The 17510-nt window shown below is 43.0% G+C and overlaps 1 protein-coding gene across 1 annotated transcript in view; it reads left to right on the top strand.

Annotated features, from left to right (window-relative positions):
- Nucleotides 1–17510, top strand: part of ZRANB3 (zinc finger RANBP2-type containing 3) — a 213165-nt gene that overhangs the window by 11470 nt on the left and 184185 nt on the right. The window contains exon 2 of the mRNA XM_054723478.1: nucleotides 5783–5950. Within this exon, the coding sequence (XP_054579453.1) occupies nucleotides 5790–5950 (161 nt within the window). The 5' untranslated portion in view covers nucleotides 5783–5789. The remainder of the gene's footprint in view (nucleotides 1–5782; nucleotides 5951–17510) is intronic.

The following is a 17510-nucleotide window of genomic DNA, read 5'->3' as shown; positions in this document are numbered from 1 at the left end:
GGGTAGAGTAATCTTGGTTGTAGGTTCTTGCTATTCATCACTTTGAATATTTCTTGCCACTCCCGTCTGGCCTGCATAGTTTCTGTTGAGAAATCAGCTGACAGTCATATGGGTGCTCCCTTGTAGGTAGCTAACTGTTTTTCTATTGCTGCTTTTAACCTTTTGCACTCAGATGTCGAGTGTGACTCGACACGGTTAGCATTAGAATAAAGGAATCGAGAAAAAAGCAAGCGAGTGCAAAGGGTTAATATTCTCTCTTTGTCTTTTACCCTTGGCATTTTAATTATGATGTGTCTTGGTGTGGTCCTCTTTGGATTCCTTTTGTTTGGGGTTCTCTGCGCTTCCTGACTTGTAAGTCTATTTCTTTCACCAGGTGGGGGAAGTTTTCTGTCATTATTTCTTCAAATAGGTTTTCAGTATCTTGCTCTCTCTCTTCTTCTGGCACCCCTATAATTCGGATGTTGGTACGCTTGAAGTTGTCCCAGAGGCTCCTTACACTATCTTCATATTTTTGGATTCTTTTTTCTTTTCCAGTTGGGTGTTTTTTGCTTCTTTGTATTTCAAATCTTTGACTTGATTCTTGCGATCCTCTAGTCTGCTGTTGGATCTCTGTATGTTATTTTTTATTTCAGTCAGTGTATGCTTAATTTCTAGTTGGTCCTTTTTCATATCCTCGAGGGTCTCACTAAATTTATCAGCCTTTTCTAGAAAATTCTTAAAAAACCTTATAACTGTGGTTTTGAACTCTATATCCAGTTGTTTGCTTTCCTCTATTTCTTTCATTTGTGACCTGTTTCTTTGTCTCCGCATTTTGGCTGCTTCCCTGTGTTGATAGAGTGGCTTTGTGTGCTATGTGTCCTATAGGGCCCAGTGGCTCAGCCTCCCCAGTTACCTGAGGTGGACACTCTTGGTGCACCCCTTTGTGGGCTGTGTGCACAGTCTTGTTGTAGTTAAGCCTTGATTGTTGTTGGTATCACTGGGAGGAATTGACCTCCAGGCCAGTTGGCTGTGAGGATCAGCTGTGTCTACAATGGGAGAACTTCTGTGCAGGAGACACCCTTATGAGGCAAGACTTGCTTCAGTGGGGCTTTGGTGCTCACTGAGTCTGCCCCTGAGTGTGTCAGTTATGAATCTGAGGAGTTGTAATCTGGATGTTCCTACTCTGACTCCTGGGTACACTGGCTTTTGGATCTCCAAGGAGGTGCTAATTTAGCCTCTGCCTGAGGCCACCCAGCAGGAGCTATGGGGAGATCTGCAGATTCCTTTTCTTTGTTTGTGTTTTGGAGGTGCCCAAATGAGGCCCTGAAGAATGCAAGCTGCTGTGGGGCCTTGGGCCTTCTTTTGGATGTTCTGGGTCTCTCTGACTCAGCTGCAGTTTGTTAGGTAAGTTTAGAATTCAAAGGACCAGGCCATTCATATGCAAAAGCCTCTGCGCACAGCTTGGATAGGGCAGAGCAAACAGCAATGGCTTCCTGTCAGCCCTGCCCTAAGAGACCCCCGGGTCTCAGTGTCCCACGGTAATCGCTGCAAGCACCTCTGAGAGAAAGCTGCCCTTGAGTTCTGCCCGCTGCCAGACAGTCCAGTTTCTCCCCGTATGAGTCTGGGTCTCCAGAGTCTCGCCCGGAACTGGAGTTCAGAGCAGTCGGGAGCTGTGTCTCCCTCCGGCTTGGAAAAGCCAGCGGCGTACTCAGTTGCCAGCCCTCTCTGCGCGCGCGCCTCCATACCTGTGCACTTTACTTCTGCAGCTCCTCTGAGTTTCAGTGTGCTTTTCTCTTCCCTTCTATTTGTAGAATTTCCACTTAGCCAGCCTTTCTGTGGTTCTGGATGATGTCCGTTTTGTCTTTTAGTTGTAGTTTTGAAGTTGTTGTGCGAGGCAGCAAGTTCATGTGTTTACCTATGCCGCCATCTTGGTTTCTCCTGAAGGAAATTTTCTATTTTTTCTGTGTCAGAGAACTTTTGCTGTGAATGGATTTTGAATTTTATCAAATGCCCCCCGTCCCATTCCAATAACCATACAAATTACTTTGTTATTGTTGAGAATTACATCGATTGAGTTTTTCCACAATGTATTTCTTACCAGCTTGAGATATAATTCACATACCATAGAATTTAGTCATTTTAAAATTCTGTTGGTTTTTATAGGCTCAGAGTTGTGGGATCATCATCATGATCTAATTTTAGAAATTTTTCATCACTCTAAAAAGAAACCCAGTATTCATTAGCAGTTGCTCTCTATTCTCCACTGTCCCCCATTCTATTAAAACAATTTTTTTATTAAAGTGGCTTTAGTTTCATTGTTTATCTTTATAAATATAGTGTCTAATTCAGTCCTCATAGAATAAATCATGTAAGTTGTAATGTGACCTCAATGTAGCAGCTTTTTTTTTTGGTCTTAGGCTCTACAGCAGTGATTCTCAACCTGTGGGTCATGACACACAGGTTGAGAACCCCTAGCAGGGTCACCTAAGACCATTAGAAAACACAGATATTTACATTATGATTCATAACAGTAGCAAAATTACAGTTATGAAGTAGCAACGAAAATAATTTTATGGTTGGGGGTCACCACAATATGAGGAACTGTATTAAAGGGTCGCAGCATTAGAAAGGTTGAGTACCACTGACCCTGCTCCTTTGAGTTTTGACTTTCTGGATTAAAGTCCAGAATGGGTATATCTGATTAGAAAACCTAATAGCTATAAGGCAGGCTGGGAATGCAATAATCTGGTATTGCCTGATTTTTTTATTGGGAGGTGATATCTGATTCCCATCAGATTTGAAATGTGAGGATATTACTAAACATAGCAGGGGACCCAGATGTTGAGTGGCCTTATTACTATCTCATGTCTACTCCCAAATAACAGACATCCGCTTTGTTCTCTCTTTGTTCTTCAGATGTATTTATTTCCAAACCTATTTCGCATTTACATTTCATATTTTATAGCCTTTTTAACTTTTTATATTTCTAAAGATCTATTAATTTTTGTTCTCCCAAATCCATTTCTTCCTTAGTCTCTAATATCTCAGTAACTTGCATTATCTCATTGCTGTAAATGTACATCTTGATTTCACATTACCCTCATCTTCCACAAACACTCCATCAGCAAGTCACATTTGCTTTACCTCTGATACTTTGTCCCAGTCTCTCCAGTTCCACTGCCAAAGATGATTCTTGCTTTGTCTATTGCAGCCTGATAAAGTTTCTTGCTTTTATGCTTTTCCCTTTTTGAACCATTCTCTATTCTTTACTCAGAGTTTTGTTTTTGTTGTTGAGATGGTACTAGGGATGCCCACTCATTGGTGTTTATGAGGACCTTAACATACAGGTCTGAGTCATAAGTCATTTCTAAATCCAGTTGGCTACTTGAGGCAGTGGTGGCTTTGTGGACTTGACATGTCCTTTAGGAACATTTAACCCCTGCCCTTCTATTGATAGCTTTGTCCTTCACTGATAGCATTTGAAATGTAAGTCATATTTTGTCACCCTGCTGCTTAAAATTCGCCAGTAAGTGCTGCCCAGTATAACTTTCAGTGTAGATAGAAATGTTTTATATATGCAAGGTTCAGTATGATAGCCAATAGCCATATGTGGACATTGAGCACTTGAAACATGGTTGATGTAACTGAAGAGCTGAATTTTTAATTTTTAATAAACTCAAATAGCCTGGCTAATAGTGTATTGGACAGCACAGCTCCATTGGCATCCCTTCATTCTTAAAATAGAATCCAAAGTCCTAATTAAGACCTTCTATGATTTGGCTCTTGCTTATCTCAATAGCTTCATCTCATACCATTCTTTCTCTTGGTTCAGCCACATTGGCTTCCTTTCTGCTGCTAGAAAACACCAAGCCCTTTTTAAACTCAGGGCCTTTGCTGATGCTGTCTACCTGGATTACTCTTCTTCTTCGTTTTTATTGATTTCAGAGAGTGGAAGGAAGAGAGAGAAAGGGATAGAAACATCAATGATGACAGAGAATCATTAATTGGCTGTTTCCTGCATGCCCCCTACTGGGGATCACACCCATGACTCGGGCATATGCCCTGACCAGGAATCAAACCATTGACCTCTAGGTTCATAGGTTGATGTTCAACCACTGAGCCACACTAGCCAGGCCATTTTATTTTTTAAATGCAGTTTTATCCCATTCTTAGAAAATATGGTGTGATATAAAAATGTACATCTATAAATTATGAAAGGATTCATCTTTCTATAGCAAATTTATTCTTTATTTCAAAACTAGGGGCCCAGTGCATGAATTCGTGAACCTTGAAAGGAACTGTGGGCCGCGAGGTTGCAGTGGGCACGGGGGGAGAGGGGGGTGTCTCGGCCCATCCTCTGCGCCCCGCCCGGCCCTTCCCACCGTGGCCCTCAGTCCCCTGTCTGCCAGCAGCCCCACTCCCACTGCCACGGCTCCCACACTCTGACAGCTCCGGTCCCACTCGCACCCACTGACGGCAAGGAGCAAATGGGACCATCGCCAACAGCGGGTGTGAGCAGGGCTGGCACCATCAGCGGGTGCGAGCAGCGGCTGCTGCCCCACTTGGCCCCTCAGGAGCAGGGGGAGGTGGAGAAGCCCTCAGGGGCAATCAGGGCCGGCAGCCGCCACTTGCACCCGCTGATGGTGCTGATGATTGGACTGGCGCCGGGTGTTGGCAGTGGGTGCAAACGGCGTCTCTGGTGCTGACAGCAGGTATCAGTGGGGCTGGTGCAGGCAGCAGGTGTGAGCACCAGCTGGGACCATGGCGCACAGAAGCAAAGAATTTTCAGTAACCAGCAGAGGCTCACTCCAATGACAGTGCCCAGTGCCCGGCCTTGGTCTGGCACCTCCGCTCACCTGCTCCACCATCCTGCCCGGGCTAATGCCTGTGATGTCCTCCACGCGCTCCCTGGTGGTCAGCACATATCATAGCGACTGGTTGTTCAGTTGTTCCACTGTTTGGTCTATTTGCATATTAGGTTTTTATATAGAGAGAATTATTCAGTTGGTAAAAATGTAGTTGACATAACTTTTCAGTAATATATTATTGCTTAAAACAGGGTTATGGCTATATTATGGCTCAATTAGAAATACAAATGAAATAGAGGATGCTGAGTTTTTATTTTTATTTTTTAAAATATATTTTTATTGCCCAAACCGGTTTGGCTCAGTGGATAGAGCGTCGGCCTGTGGGCTGAAGGGTCCCAGGTTCGATTCTGGTCAAGGGCATGTACCTTGGTTGCGGGCACATCCCCGGTAGTGGGTGTGCAGGAGGCAGCTGGTCGATGCATCGATGTTTCTAGCTTTCTATCCCTCTCCCTTCCTCTCTGTAAAAAATCAATAAAATATAAATAAAATATATAATATATATATATGTATATATATATATTATTGATTTCAGAGAGGGAGAGAGAGATAGAAACATCAATGATGAGAGGGAATCATTGATCGGCTGCCTCCTGCATGCCCCAGACTGGGGATCCAGCCCACAACCCGGGCTTGTGCCCTGACTGGGAATCGAACCATGACCACCTGGTTCATAGATCAATGTTCAACCACTGAGCCAAGCCAGGTGGGTGATGCTGAGTTTTTAGATAGGAAATAAGTAGTTGCTTTTGAACTTAGTGGTTTGAATTTTCTTAATAGCTAATTCTGGGAACATGATTTAATTTATATCTATGTGGATAGTTTATCAAGGCTACTGGTAAGTATGCTTACATTATTATTTATGTTTAACTCTGTGATACACTTAGTTAATATTTATTTCCCTAACCCCTTCCCTTTTGCTTTTTCTTTGATTTTAGGATCATCATGCCCAGAGTTCATAACATAAAAAAGCCCCTTACATCTCAGATTTCTTGTTTGACAAGTGAATCTTATGAACAGCTGGATTTTTTGCCTGATAAACTAAGAGCAAAGCTGCTTCCTTTTCAGAAAGAGGGCATCGCTTTTGCCCTTAAAAGAGATGGCAGGTAAGGTACTTTTTTCAAGACATGCTAAAAAGGTTAAGTCCCTGGCAAGTTTTATAAAAATCAAAGCTCTGTGCAAAGCTGTGTGTGTGTGTGTTGTATACATAGTCTTTTGTTAATTTATTTTACTGGATCATGAAATAATAATTTTGAGATATGTCTTATTTTTTCTTCATTTGTGAATGATATTTTCGTTGGCATGCAACTCTACATTGATAGTAGTTTTTTTTCTTAGCACTTTGAAAGTTGTAGTCTGCTGTTTTCTGGTTTCCACAGTTGCCATTAAAAGTACGCTCCCCTGTGGGACGTGGTGGCCGAGTGGTTAAGGCGATGGACTGCTAAAAGTACGCTCCCAAGTCTCAAAATATTATCCTACAGGTGACTTATTAATTACAAAGGGAAAAATTACAAAATGGATAATGTTAGACAGGCATAATATGGTGCACTGAAGGTGTATAGCATTCCTTAGTGGTGTTCTTCCTGGAAATACTTGACCTTATGGTCATAAGGAGGCAGTCAAACCAGTTCAGAATGTGCAACATTTTTTCAGGACAACTGACCTGAACCCTTCATATGATTCAGTGTCATGAGTGAGAATGTTCTAAACTGAGAGATAATTAAGAGCTACAATATCTGAAAGTAAATCATACATTTTGATTAGGTCCTGGATAAGTACAAAGGTAAACTTTAGAGGACATTTTTCAGATAACTGAGAAACTTTTATCTGGACTCTATTAGAGTGATGTTATTGAATTAATGTTGATTATCTTAGACTAGAGGCCCGTTGCACGAAATTTGTGCACGGGGGGGGGGGGGGGGGGCGGATCCCTTAGCCCAGCCTACATCCTCTCTAATCTGGGACCCCCTCAGGGGATGTCCGACTGCCTCTCGTAGTCCGGGACTGCTGGCTCCTAACCTGCCTGCCTGCCTGATCGCCCCTAACACCTCTGTCTACCTGTCTGATTGCCGCTAACTGCTCCCCTACTGGCCTGATTGCCCCTAACTGCTCCCCTGCTAGCCTAATTGCCCCTAACCGCCTCTGCCTCGCCCTGCACCTGGAATGCGGGCTTCCCTCCCTGTGGCCGGCCGCAGGCACCCAGGGGCCTGGGCCAGCCACAGCCGCAGGGGACTGTGGGCAGGTGGCTTCGCCCAGGTCACAGCCGCAGGCACTGGCACCCGGGACTGCAGGGCGGGCGGCTTGTCCCTCTCCTGAGCTGCAGCCGCAGGCGCTGATACCCAGGACCACGGGTTGGGCGGCTTATCCCTCTCCCAGGCCGCAGCCTGGCTGGTCCCCATTCCTCTCTCACAAGCTCATTTGTGCTTGGTTGGTCCCTATCCCTCTCTCCCCAGTGTTGAGTGTCTGAGCCGTTATGGTGTGTCGGTGTGAGGGTGTGACGACCATTTGCATATTAGCTCTTTATTATATAGGCTGAGGTAATGGTGTTGTAGATGAATAGAATGTTCTAATTGCTGGGATGATAAAGAATTTTGGGGTAAAGAATTCTGCTATTTGCAGCCTACTTTCTACATTTTTCCAAAAGGGAAGGACATGTGTATGTTTTGAAAAACTTTGAGTGTGTCAGCTAAAATGTTAACAGAGTGAATCTGGTGAGTGGGATAAGTGTGTATTATTCTTTGACTTTTCTGTGAGTTTAAAAATTTCCAAACCAAACCAAAACAACCCCCCCGACACACACAAAGGAATCAGTCTAATTTTCATTCCTTTGTAAATCATTTGTTTTTATCTGTATCTGATTTTAAGATTTTATTTTTGTCTTTGGAGTTCTGTAGTTTTACTATAATTTACTCAGTATTTTTTTTTAATAATCCTGCCTGGAATTATAGTGCATTTTAAAAAATATATATATTTTTATTAATTTCAGAGAGGAAGGGAGAGAGAGAGAGAGAAACATCAATGGGAGAGAGAATAATTTCTTGGCTGCCTCCTGCACGCCACCCACTGGGGATCGAGCCCAGAACCTGCGCATGTGCCCTTGACTGGAATGGAAACTGGGACTGTTCAGTCCACAGGCTGATGCTCTATCTATTGAGCCAAACCGGCTAGGGCGAATTATAGTGCATTTTTAATCTGGGATTTGTATCATGTTAATTCTGGAAAATTCTCAGCTATTATCTCTTCAAATATTGATTCTTATCCATTCTCTTTATTATCTTCTGCAATTTCAATTAGACTTATACCTGACCTTTTTACTCTATTGTATACTTTTATTAATTTTTCTTATATTTTCTGTCTGTGCTACATTATATATGTTTTTAAAGATCTCCCTTATTGTTCATTATTCAGTTGTTCTAATCTGCTGTTTAACTCACCTACTTAGCTTGTAAAAAACTTAGAAAAGTGTGCAGATCATAAGTGTACAACTTGAAGAATTTTCACAGTACAGCCATCACCAAGATCAAGAAAGGGAATTACATTACTAGCATCCCCAAAATCTTCCTCTTGCCCCTCACAATCACTATTACCTCCCTCCTCTCCAAGGGTCACCACAGTCCTGACCTCTAACACTATAAATTACTTTCACATGTTCAACTATATAATTGTAATCATGCATGTATACGTATGCTTTTTTGTGTCTGGTTTCTTTCACTCAACATCATTGTGAGATCCTTTTATATTGTTGCATGTGTTTGTACTTGGTTTATCCCCATTGCTATATAAAATTTCACTGTGTAAATATACCATGACTTATTTATTGATTCTACTGTTGGTGAGCATTTAGGTTGTTTCTAGTGTGGGGCTCTTAGAAAAACAATACTATGAACATTCTTAAGTAAATCGTTTGTTAAATATGGATACATTTCTCTTGTGCATATACCAAGAAGATAAATTTTTGGGTAAAAAAAATGTGCATATATTCCACTAAGTAGCTACTGTCTGTATTAGTTTGCCAGGTCTGTCTTAATAAAGTACATACCACAACTGGATGGCTTATGCAAGAGAAATTTATTGTCTCACAGTTCTTGAGGCTAGAAGTTGGCTCTTTGCATTGCCTGTAAATTATAGAAATAATTATCAATTTTCACACAAAAATATTGCTGGGATTGTGCATGGGATTGTTTAGCATCTACAGTTCAGTTTGGGGAGAATTGATATATTTATAATATAGAGTATTTTAAAAGTATTTTAATCCATGAAGGTGAATTCTTCCATTGCTCGCCATTTATTTTCATCTCAATGATTCCTCCTTTTATTTAACTTTAATAAGGTTTTATAGTTTTTAGTGTATAGTTCTTTTACATATATCATTAAATTTATTCTTAGGTATTTAATATATTTGATGCTATTACAATATGTCCCCCAACCCCTGGCCTTTTATTTATATTTTAATTTTTGGTTTTCTCTTTGTTTGGCTATCCAAAAATTTTATTATAATATGCCTACATGTGGTTTTTGTTGCATTTATAGCTTAATCTGTGGGTATATGGCATTCATTAATTCAGGAAAATTCTTAGTTGATTTATCTTCAAATATTATTTTGCCCCATTTTTTCCTGCTTCTTAATCTCCAGTTATAATTATACTAGAGGCTCGGTGCACAAAATTCATGCACGGGGGCGGGGGGGGGGGGCGGGGAGGGTCCCCTCAACCCAGCCTGCACCCTCTCCAATCAATCCAGGACCCTGTGGTGGATGTCCGACTGCCGGTTTAGGCCTAATCCCTGAAATTGGGCCTAAACCGGCAGTCAGACATCCCTCTCACAATCCTGGACCGCTGGCTCCTAATCACTCACCTGCCTGCCTACCTGGTGACCCCTTACTGCCCCCCCCGCTGCTGGCCTGGTTGCCCCAACTCCCCCCACCCCCACCGCTGACCTAGTCACCCCTCACTGCCCCCCCTGCCAGCTTAATCACCCCCAACTGCATCCCTGCCAGCCTATTTGCCCCTAACTGCCCCCCACAGCCAGCCTGGTTGCCTATTACTGCCCCCCCTGCCAGCCTGGTCGCCTCCAACTGTCCCCCCTGCTGGACTGGTCACCCCCAACTGCCCCCGGCTGCTGGCCTGGTCGCCCCACGCAGCCTACTGTTCAGTTGTTTGGTCGTCCCTCACTAACACCCCTGCCGGCCTGGTCACCCCATGCAGCCTGCTGTTCAGTCCTTTGGTTGTCCCTCACTAACCCCCCTGCCTGCCTGGTCGCCCCACGCAGCCTGCTTGTTCAGTCGTTTGGTTGTCCCTCACTAACCCCCCTGCCGGCCTGGTCGTAGGCAGCCATCTTGTGAGGGCATGATGGTCAATTTGCATATTACCTCTTTATTACAGGATTAGACCTTTTTTGGTGTCCCAGTATCTCTTACCTTCTTTTTCATAATTTTTTAATTTTTAAAATTTTTGTGGCTCAGTTGGATATTTTTTGTTTACCCATGTTCTTATTTACCAATCCTATCATTTGCTGTTAAATAAATCTATTACATTCTCTTAAGGATGAGACCACCACTCACAATACCTGAAACCAAAACCTGTTCAATATGTCTGAAAGAAAGTAGCTGAATTTTTTACTTGCCAAGCAAGAGAGAACTGTGCTTATTAAACAGGCTCTTTAAACAAAGCAAAGAGTTGGTACTGTATCAGGCTTTGGGGAAGTCTGGAGACTTTTAAAAAGCTGGAGAGTTTAAGGATTTGCTGAATGTCAGAGTATAGTTTAGGGATTAGTTGACTAATGTCAAAGAACAGTCAGTCCTTTCCTTTCTTGTAATTGGAGAATAGGAACATTTTATTTTCTGTTCTTGATGTCATATAGTGTATTTTTAAGTCCTAGAATATCCAGTTCCTGTCTGCCTGTTTATGTTGATAGTATCCTGTTTCTCGCCTTGCTTTAATTTTCTTATTTGTGTAATATTAACAACATACTTATTTTACATATCTAAAGTCCTTTGGAAGCTAATTTTGCTTTTTGTTGTTCATGATGATGGTTTATTTCCCAATGTGTTTTCTAATTTTTAAAAAATTTCGTTTTAGTAATTAGATAATCTTAATCTCTGGAAATCTTGAAGAGACCTAAAGAGTTGGGTAAATTGTTTTAGGAAGGATTTGTAAAGTAAGTTCCTAGTTTACGGTTTCCCAGGTCAGATAGGCAGTTTAAAATTCAAAACCCCAAATTCATTTACAGATAGGCTTATGATTTGTGATGATTAATTTTCCCCTCATGATAAACTTTGTGTTTCCTTAGTGGCTTTAAAAAAATTAGGTGTAATTAAATTTAATGAAATGCACAGGTTTAGGTGTACAGTTCAGTGGATTCTAATACATATGTATATACTTGTGTTTTCAAAACCTCAGTCAAGATAAAGTACACTTTCATTACCCAGAATAGGCCTCTTTCTAATCAACCCCATCCCCCTAAATTAGACAACCACTGATCTGACATCTATCACTTTTATTTGGAAATAAACTTTTAGAAAAAGTTATTTTATAAAATATAGCCATACTTATCACATTCAGGAAATTTAACTTCCATATAATACTTTAATCTACATATATGTTGTCAATTGTACCAGTAATATCCTTTTTAAGCATTTTTTTTAGCCCAAGATCCAGTCCAGGATCACTTATTATATTTAACTAGAGGCCCGGTACACAAAATTTGTGCATGGGGGGTGTGTGTCCCTCAGCCCAGCCTGCACCCTCTTCAATCTGGGACCCCTCAAGGGATTCCGACTGCCCGTTTAGGCCCGATCCCAGTAGGAGAGAGTTGGTACTGTATCAGGCTTTGGGGAAGTCTGGATACTTTTAAAAAACTGGAGAGTTTAAGGATTTGCTGAATGTCAGAGTATAGTTTAGGGATTAGTTGATTAATGTCAACTAATAGGATCGGGCCTAAACGGGTAATTGGATATCCCTCTCACAATCCAGGATTGCTGGCTCCCAACTGCTCACCTACCTCTGCCTGATTGCCACTAACTGCTTCTGCCTGCCAGCCTGGTCACCCCCTAACCACTCCCCTGCCAGCCTGATTGACACCTAACTGCTCCCCTGCCGCCCCGATTGCCCCTAACTGCCCTCCCCTGCCAGCCTGGTTGCCCCTAACTGTTCTCCCCTGCAGGCCTGGTTACTGCCAACTGCCCTCCTCTGCTGTCCCGGTCTCTCCTAACTGCCCTCCCTTGACAGCCTGGTTGCCCCTAACTACCCTCCCCTGCAGGCCTGGTCCCCCTCAACTGCCTTCTCCTGCAGGCCTTCCCCCCCCCCCACCAAACTGCGCTCCCCTGCAGGCCTGGTCACCCCCAACTGCCCTCCCCTGCAGGCCTGGTCGCCCCCAACCGCCCTCCCCTGCAGGCCTGATCACCCACAACTGTCCTCCCCTGCTGGCCATCTTGTGGTGGCCATCTTGTGTCCACATGGTGGTGGCCATCTTTTTTTTTTTTTTAATATATTTTATTGATTTTTCACAGAGAGAAAGGGAGAGGGATAGAGAGCTAGAAACATCGATGAGATAGATACATCGACCAGCTGCCTCCTGCACACTCCCCACCGGGGATGTGCCCGCAACCAATGTACATGCCCTTGACCGGAATCGAACCTGGGACCTTTCACTCCGCAGACCGACGCTCTATCCACTGAGCCAAACTGGTTTCGGCGGTGGCCATCTTTGACCACATGGGGGTGGCCATCTTGTGTGTTGGAGTGATGGTCAATTTTCATATTACTCTTTTATTAGATAGGATGACATCTCTTTGTTTCCTTTAATGTAGGGACAGATCCTTAGCCTTTTATGACACTGGCATTTTTAAAAAGAATATAGGCCAGTTTGCCTGGCCAGTGTGGCTCAGTGGTTGAGCGTCAACCTATGAACCAGGAGGTCATGGTTTGATTCTTCATCACGGCACATGCCCAGGTTGTAGGCTCGATCCCCAGTGTGGGGCGTGTAGTAGGCAGCTGATTGATGATTCTCTCATCATTGATGTTTCTGTCTCTCTCCCTCTCCCTTTCTCTCTGAAATCAATAAAAATATTTAAAAAAGAATATAGTGCCCTGACCGGTTTGGCTCAGTGGATAGAGCGTTGGCCTGCGGACTGAAGGGTCCCAGGTACAATTCTGGTCAAGGGCATGTACCTTGGTTGCGGGCACATCCCCAGTGGGAGGTGTGCAGGAGGCAGCTGATCGATGTTTCTCTCATTGATGTTTCTAACTCTCTATCCCTCTTCCTTCCTCTCTGTAAAAAAATCAATCAAATATATTTAAAAAAAATAAAAAAGAATATAGTCCAGTTTATTTTATAGAATGTGTCTCAAATTTTTAAGTTTTATCAATATAGTATTTAGATTATGCAGTCCTTTCTGGATTAGTACATAACTGAGAGCTAGGTTGTGTTCTTCTCAGGACATTGCTTTTGAAGGCACACTGTATCTTTCAGCCTCTTACTATTAATGTTAATTTTTGATTACTTGTCAAAGTGTTATGGTTTCTCTACCATATAGTTACTTTTTGCTATGGTAAAATTGTTGCTTACTTAACAATCAGCTAACACGAGAGATTGAGACCATGCAAATATGCTGCTTCTTATCCAATTTTCCCTCTTGGATTTAGCATTCATAGATTCTTGTTTAAAATAATTTTTTCTATGACAGTTGTAAAATGATGATTTATTAATTGGCATTCTACTGTAAGGAACAGCCTTCCCTGTGCTCCTACAGTCAACCTGTCCTTCACCCACTCCTGTCTTTATCCATCCATCCATCCATCCATCCATCCATCCATCCATCCATCATCCATCTATCCTTAGGATGGACTCATGGATTCCTATTATATTCATTGGGTTATAATTCTATACTGTGCCATATCTTACTTTTTTCTATTTTGGAACTTGACAGACAGAATCATGATGGTTTATATGAGTCTGACTTCTCTTACTCAACATTTTTTGACATTCATACATGTTTTTATCTCTGAATATAGGACAGTTATTTTGTTCATTCACTTGCAAATGGACATTTGGGGTGGTTCTAGTTTAGGAATCTAATGGACAAATATGGTTTTAACATTCTTGGAAAAGTATTTTATGGACATATTTTTAATTCTCCTGCTAGGTTTTATGTTAGGTGTCTGTTTAACTGTAACAACACTGCCCAACTTTTTTCATCCGTTAGCAATATACAGTATGAGAGATCTAGATGCTCCACCTCTTTGTGAGTATTTTTTATTGTCAGCTTTTTCATCCTAGTCATTCAAAGTGAATGCATCTTCAAGTGGTAGCTCATTATATTACAATTTGTATTTCCCTAATGACTAATGATGTTGGTGTCTTTCCCTGCACTTCTTGGCTATTCTTTTTTTTTTTTTTTTTAATTTGGAAATATTGGGGGCCAGGCGGAAAGTCCAACGCAAGGGGAAGGACTTCCACTGGTGTTATTCTTATATATATAACTAGAGGCCTGATGCACGAAGATTGGTGCAAGAATAGGCCTTCCTTCCCCTGGCTGCCAGCACCGCCTTCGCTCCAGCTGGGAGCCGCCTTTCCACCTTCGCTCCGGCCCAGAACCGCCTTTCCGCCTTGGCTCCAGCCAGACCCGCCTTCCGCCTCTCACCTTGTTGCGACAATTTGCGTATTCCCTCCTTATTGGCTGTGGGCGCCGCCATCTTTGTCGCAGAGTTATGGTCAATTTGTATATTCTGTTTTTATTAGATAGGATATATATTATTTATATATTTGCATATATTATAAATAATGTGTATTAATGTTTGCCCATGTTTTGTTTTCTTTTTATTATTCATTTATAGGAGTTATTTTTATATTCTGCATACAAAACCTTTGCCTGTTCTATATATTATAAATATTTTCTACCAGTCTATAGCTTGTCTTTTAATTCTCCTTATGGTATTTTTTGATGAACAGAAATATTTAATTTTGACAGAATCTAATTTGTTAAGTTTTCCTTATATGGTTAGTACTTTTCATATTGTCATCAGAAGTGTTTTTCTACCCCAATATGGTCTTCTTGTTTTGTATGGGAAACTATAGTTTTAGCCTTTATTTTTTGGTAGAAGATTTATCTCAAATTAATTTTTGTGTATGGGGTGACGTAAGAGTTCTATGTTCAGTTTTCTTTAATACTGATACCTATTTATTCCACAGCATATGTGGAAAAGTCTATTCTTTTCATAAATTACTTTGGCAGCCTTGTGAGAAAGCATATGTATAAATATATGTATAAACCTATTTCCCAGTGGTTTCTTTCTGCTATAGGTCTCCTTTTTCTATTGTCAGTCATCCCTTTTCCATTTTCACTTTTTTGTAGCATTCTTAGGCTCAAGTTTTCTTTAGGAGTCTCTTTTCTACTATATACTTTGTGTATATTTAAGATGTATTCCTATTGCTCTGATTGGCTAAGTCTTAAGTTTCCCTGTTGATGCTGTCTACAGACACCTTCATTGTGTCCTGTGGGCTTGACTTTCACTTTTGTTTCTGTCTATTATAAACTTTTCTTAATTTTCTTCAGATCTCTCTGCATTTTAAAAGATAATATTTTATCTCAGTTAGCATTTCTAGGTATTTGCAAAGGAAAGGGTGTTTTTTTTCCCCCAAAGGTGGAGATGGTGCTCCTTTAAATTTTGTTTAAATATACTTTTATTGATTTCAGAGAGGAAAGGAGATGGAGAGAGAAATATCAATGATGAGAGAGATAATTGATCAGCTACCTCCTGCACGCCCCCCACTGGGACTCAGCCCACAACTGGTTGCATGCCCTGACCGGGACTCGAATCCTGACCCCCTAATAGACACTCAACCACTGAGCCACACCAGCCGGGCAAAGGAAAGGGTTTTTAGAATATCTAAACCACTACAGTACTGATAGCACAAATCTTACTGTTAAATTTTCATTTATTTGGGATTATGATCTATCATTATAAAATCCTATCTAATAAAAGAGTAATATGCAAATTAACAATCACTCCACCACACCCACAAGCCATGCCCACCAGCCAATCAGGAGTGAATCCTATCTAATAATAGACAAATATGCAAATTGACCATACCTCCGACACACCCACAAGCCACGCCCACCATCCAATCAGAGCAAGTATGCAAATTAACCCAAACAAGATGGCTACAGCCACAGAGAGCAAGGTTTCCTAGGTAACAAAGGAAGCCAAGCTTTCTGCCAGCCATTGCAGGCCTAAGCCTCCACTCAAGCTACAAAGTTTCAATTATAGAAGGTAAACAAATTCAAACAAATGGCGGCAGAATGGAGCTTGAGAGAGCAGGCCAGGGTTGCTGGCGGCAACAGGGGAAGCAAAGCTTTCTGCACACCCTGGCCAGGCCCACCCGCTTAAGGCAACAAAGTTTCAATTATAACCCCAACACAAATGGCTGCGGGCCTCGGAGGGAGCCCCAGGCTTGGCTCTGCTCCAGGCTACAAAGTTTCAATTGTAGAAGGGAAATAAATTCCAGATACCAGGGCCTCCGCTTGGGTTGCCAGGGGGCGTGGCCCGCCTGCAAACCACCACAGGCCCCTCACTCAGGCCGCCCCACACCCCAGGGGAACCCCCACCTGATCCGGGATGCCCTTCAGAGCAAACCAGCTGGCCCCCACCCCTGTACCAGGCCTCTATCCTATCTAATAAAAGAGTACTATGCAGATTGATCATCACTGCAACACACAATATAGCTGCCCCATGTGGTCAAAGATCCTGCCCCCATGTGGACACAAGATGGCCACCACAAGATGGCCAGCAGGAGAGGGCAGTTGGGAGGCACCCGGCCTGCAAGGGAGGGCAGTTGAGAAGGAACAGGCCTGCAAGGGAGGGCAGTTGGAGGTGATCAACCCTGCAGGAGAGGGCAGTTGGGGTAACCAGGCCAGCAGAGGAGGGAAGTTGGGGGCAAACAGGCTGGCAGCAGAGTGGTTAGGGGGTGATCAGGCTGGCAGGCAGAAGCGGTTAGGGGCAATCAGGAAGGCAGGCAGGCAAGCAGTTGGGAGCCAGCAGTCCTGGATTGTGAGAGGGATGTCCGACTGCCCGTTTAGGCCCGATCCCTGGGATCGGGCCTAAATGGGCAGTCGGACATCCCTTGAGGGGTCCCAGATTGGAGAGGGTACAGGCTGGGCTGAGGGACAACCCCCCTACGTGCACGAATTTCGTGCACCGGGCCTCTAGTATGCAAATAAACCCAACCAAGATGGCTATGGCCACAGAGAGCAGGAGGGAGGCTTGGGTTTTCCCGGCAATGGAGGAAGCCAAGCTTTCCACCTGCCTTTGCCGCCTAGGCCTCCGCTCAAGGCTACAAAGTTTCAATGATAGGAGATACATAAATCCAAACAGAAATGGCGGCAGCCACGGAGCTGGAAAGAGCAGGAGGATAGGGTTGTCCCCGGCAATGGAGGAAGCCAAGCTTTCCGTACACCCTGGCTGGCCCAGGCCTCCGCTTAAGGCTACAAAATTTCAATTATAGAAGATACATAAGTCCCAACAGAAATGGCTGCCGCCACGGAGCAAGCAGAAGGCTTGGCTCCGCTCCAGGCTACAAAGTTTTAATTGTAGAAGATAAATAAACCCCAGATACCAGGGCCTCCACTTGGGTCACCAGGGGGCGTGGCTGGCCTGCAAACCACCACAG

Source organism: Eptesicus fuscus, chromosome 11 (genome assembly GCF_027574615.1).
Source record: "Eptesicus fuscus isolate TK198812 chromosome 11, DD_ASM_mEF_20220401, whole genome shotgun sequence".
Taxonomy (NCBI): Eukaryota; Metazoa; Chordata; class Mammalia; order Chiroptera; family Vespertilionidae; genus Eptesicus; species Eptesicus fuscus.
Note: the sequence above shows the minus strand (reverse complement) of the source record. Positions and strands in the feature narration are given on the sequence as shown.